A 3,682-nucleotide genomic window follows, 5' to 3' on the forward strand; every position below is an offset into this window, starting at 1 on the left:
GATGATCCTGGTATTTCTTCAGTAGACAGAGCAAAGATGCGATTCAGATTAAGGACATACTTGATGGAGGGTGTTAATTTCCACAGATTCCCACCCCCAGGAAGACACATAGCAAGTGTAGGGTGTCCATGGCAGCTATGGGAAGACACGGTCACAAGCATTGATGCACATATGCTGTTGTATCCACTCGTGCAACAAGGTACCTACAATCAAAGGGCATTCTCCAGCTTACTTTGTGAGCAGTTCTTCAGTGAAATGACGGGGGATGACAAAACAGGACATCAAGGAACACTGACAGCCAGAGAACTGACACGTCACTTTGGAACTGTCTGTGAGATGCTTGCAACAAGACTGGATCCACATAGGTATATGGCAGTGTTATTTTTGTCAGGCAGTTGGGTGGCCTGGGAACTACCTAGTAGTTCAGAAGCCACCCATGATGCTTCCTCCATTGAGAGTATGTCATGCATTGTTTGACTTTATCATATAATTTCAGAAGTACACTGCAGTAGTAGATAGTTTGTTCTGTAAATATCTCTCCTAGCTTCACTTCATTACATTCAAAACAAAGCAAAAGATAGTACATGTAGCAGTAGTAAGCGTTATAAAAAAGTTGATTATGCATTATTACTACTAATTATATTCAAAATGCCTAATATCCTTTTTCTACAGGAAGTGGGATATGAGAACAAAGAAGTCATCTGTATATCCAGTGGTGACCACTGAGCCCAGACATGACTGTCCCTCGACCGAGATGAACACATGCCTGTCCCTGGACAAGAGGCACATCATTCGAATCACACCGAGGTAAGACTGATAATGTACACAAACCCCAGCTCAAGTACACTCCTTGCAATCCCTCTAAAAACATTAAAGGTACACACTTCAAGAGAGAATCAAGAGATTAGAAACCTGACAGTGTAGGGAAATGCACTGCCCATTCCAATTCCCAGTCTATTTTGAAGGGTCACTTAAACTTGTCCGTACTTGCTTCTTTATACAGGGCTTTGATATGAATTTGTCCATGGTGTCCTGTACTAGTGCCTGATTTTTGTTATTGGTGTAATGTCTGGCCACATGTCCTTTGGAATCCTTGTTGGAAGGGTCTGTGCCGTATAAATTTATTTTTACAATAATGACAAATGGCTAATCTGACAGCATAATGCAACCAGATTTACATTCTATTTGCTACAGGAATCATGCATTTGACCTGATAAGAAGAAGAAAGAGCCAGCGAAAAGCTGGGCACATATCAGGCCCAAATGAGCCATCACGTGGTGCACGTGGGGTTCGGCAGCATCACCGTGTTGATGAGAGCAAAATGCTGCCCTCAACAAGGGCAGGGATTGGACTTTAATCTATTTATGGTGGTTTTAATGTAGTGTTAGAGGTATGAAGTAATACATGGACAATTTTTCTGGACTGTAGAATTCTCTCCCTTGATATGAAAGGCAATTGCAATAAGCAAAGGAAATCATACAATGTGCAATTAAAATATTCATGTAACTATATTTGCAGCAAAAATCTACATTCATGGAGGTGCTTATTGAAGAGAGTACTAGTACTAGTATTTGTCAATTTCAGTACTATGCAGTGCACCTGAAATCACACATATCAGATGAATACTATACTTTTTCAGGTTGTCATATTTACAGATTTAATGAATGGACCATCTCAGCCTTACATCATTGTACTATATTGACTTTATATAGTTATACTTTACATTGTACAAATATTGTATGTTGTAAAGTTTTGAAAGCAAAAAAATGGCACACAGATAATAAGCATATATTACTAAATTTATTCTGATTGTTAACAAAAATACATGTACCATATATTTTTGCTGAATTGTCTACCAATTGAATACCATGTTCTTTCTATTGTTATACATCACTTTACAAAAATGATTATAATCACTATGTACTGCAGTTTCATTCATAGCTATAGATAACCAGATGTATTCTACATCTGTACACATCTATTTTTCCTGAATTGTAACATCATGTTTTTGATCTTGTACATCACCTGAGAAACAGTGATACAGCAATCAAAAGGCACTTAAGTTTACTCTTCAAAAAGGAACAAAGTTGAATTCGGATTCTACAAATCCATAGGGTACAAACCAACCAACAGAAACAGAAATAAAACATGGTGTAAAAGGCACTTACATGTAGTTTTGCTCTTGAAAATATTTACAAAGTTGAATTCAGATTCTACAGATCCATGGGGTACAAACCAACCAACAGAAACAAAACATGGTCTAAGAGGCACTTAGTTTTGCTCTTGAAAATCTTTATAAACAGTCTAGGTAAGGTACAAACCAACCAACATATTTGAAAAACAGAAATAAAGCATGGTCTAAAAGGCATTTAGTTTGCTCTTGAAAAGATGAACAAAGTTGGATACAGAGTCTACAGATCTACAAGGTATAAACCAACCAACATAGTTGAACTTGAGCCCACACCAATTTGATTTGTTGTTTCTCAGATTTTTTCAGTATAAATATGAAGTGGCAGGGCAAAAAAGAAATAAAAACAGACCTGGGCATAATCTGACGGCCCTAGAAGCTATTATAGGATCTATGATGTCAACATACCAGACTGGTTTATAATTCAAACAATGAATTTGAACTTGTTATCAAACCAATGCCTTTTTCTTGCTTAAATGATGAATAAACTGAAACCTATAGGAAGGCAAGGAGCTTTCTTCAACTGTTTGGGCCAAAATATGAGCATTTTGGACTTGATTCTGAATCTTTTTTTTTCCAAATCAAAAAAAATTGAAGCAGGCGAATCAGAGATACAACAAATTAAATTGGTGTGGCATGAAAAACAAAATATGGTCTACATATGGATGGGAGCATGATGCTCAAGTTCTTCTTTTGAATGGAACTTCCTTCCACACTTCTCACACACAAATTTCTTTAATCTTGGATTTTCATGTGTTTTGTGGTGCCGTTTTCAGGACTTCTTTAGATTTGAAGCATTTGCCACAAGTATCACACAAAAAATTCCTTTCAGAGTGCACTGTCGTCACATGCTTCTTTAGATACTGTCTGCACTTAAACTCCTTCTCACAAACTGGGCACTGTTGTGGTGATTCAACAGTGCCTTGGAAATGAACATGCTTGAGGTGCGTGGTCAGACCTCTCCTGTATCTGAACAGTTTATGACAGATTCTACATTGGTGTTCACGGGCTCCGGAATGGGTTGCCTGATGCTCCTGGAGTTTGGCCTTAGATGAGAAAAACTTGTGGCATGTGAGGCACTTATGTCCATCAGGGTCGTGGACTCTTCTGTGAGCATACAAACTTGACTTGTGGAGATATTTTCGCCCACACACTAAACATGCAAATCTCCTCTCCCCTTCGTGACTAGCCACATGATTCTGAAAGTCCCTACCATAAACAAAGCTTAGGTCACACAACGTACATTGAAATGCTGGGGGCTTCCCAGCCCCGTGGCATCGGCGCTTATGTTCTGCTAGTGAACTGCTGTTCGCGTAGCATTTGCCATGTGTACACAGGCTGCACCGTAGTCCTTTGCCTTTGGAAGAGTCCTTTTCTACACTGGGCCTGCCAGGTGGTTCTCCATCTCCAACACTGGACCCGCCAGGTGGTTCTCCAGTCTCCAACACTGGACCCGCCAGGTGGTTCTCCATCTCCAACACTGGGCCTGCCAGG

At 39.5% G+C, this 3,682-nt stretch overlaps 1 protein-coding gene and 1 pseudogene across 1 annotated transcript in view; one reads left to right on the forward strand and one right to left on the reverse strand.

Annotated features, from left to right (window-relative positions):
* Positions 1-1,653, forward strand: part of LOC109482513 — a 1,791-nt gene extending 138 nt beyond the window's left edge. Inside the window, exons 2-4 of the mRNA XM_019785244.1 lie at positions 15-365; positions 673-807; positions 1,195-1,653. Of these exons, the coding sequence (XP_019640803.1) occupies positions 37-365; positions 673-807; positions 1,195-1,357 (627 nt within the window). The 5' untranslated portion in view covers positions 15-36 and the 3' untranslated portion in view covers positions 1,358-1,653. The remainder of the gene's footprint in view (positions 1-14; positions 366-672; positions 808-1,194) is intronic.
* Positions 1,654-1,857: 204 nt separating this feature from the next.
* On the reverse strand, positions 1,858-3,660 carry LOC109482315 (annotated as a pseudogene).
* Between the last annotated feature and the right edge of the window lie 22 nt (positions 3,661-3,682).

The sequence above is a fragment of the Branchiostoma belcheri genome, unplaced genomic scaffold (assembly GCF_001625305.1).
Source record: "Branchiostoma belcheri isolate BF01 breed outbred unplaced genomic scaffold, Haploidv18h27 scaffold6, whole genome shotgun sequence".
Lineage (NCBI taxonomy): Eukaryota > Metazoa > Chordata > Leptocardii > Amphioxiformes > Branchiostomatidae > Branchiostoma > Branchiostoma belcheri.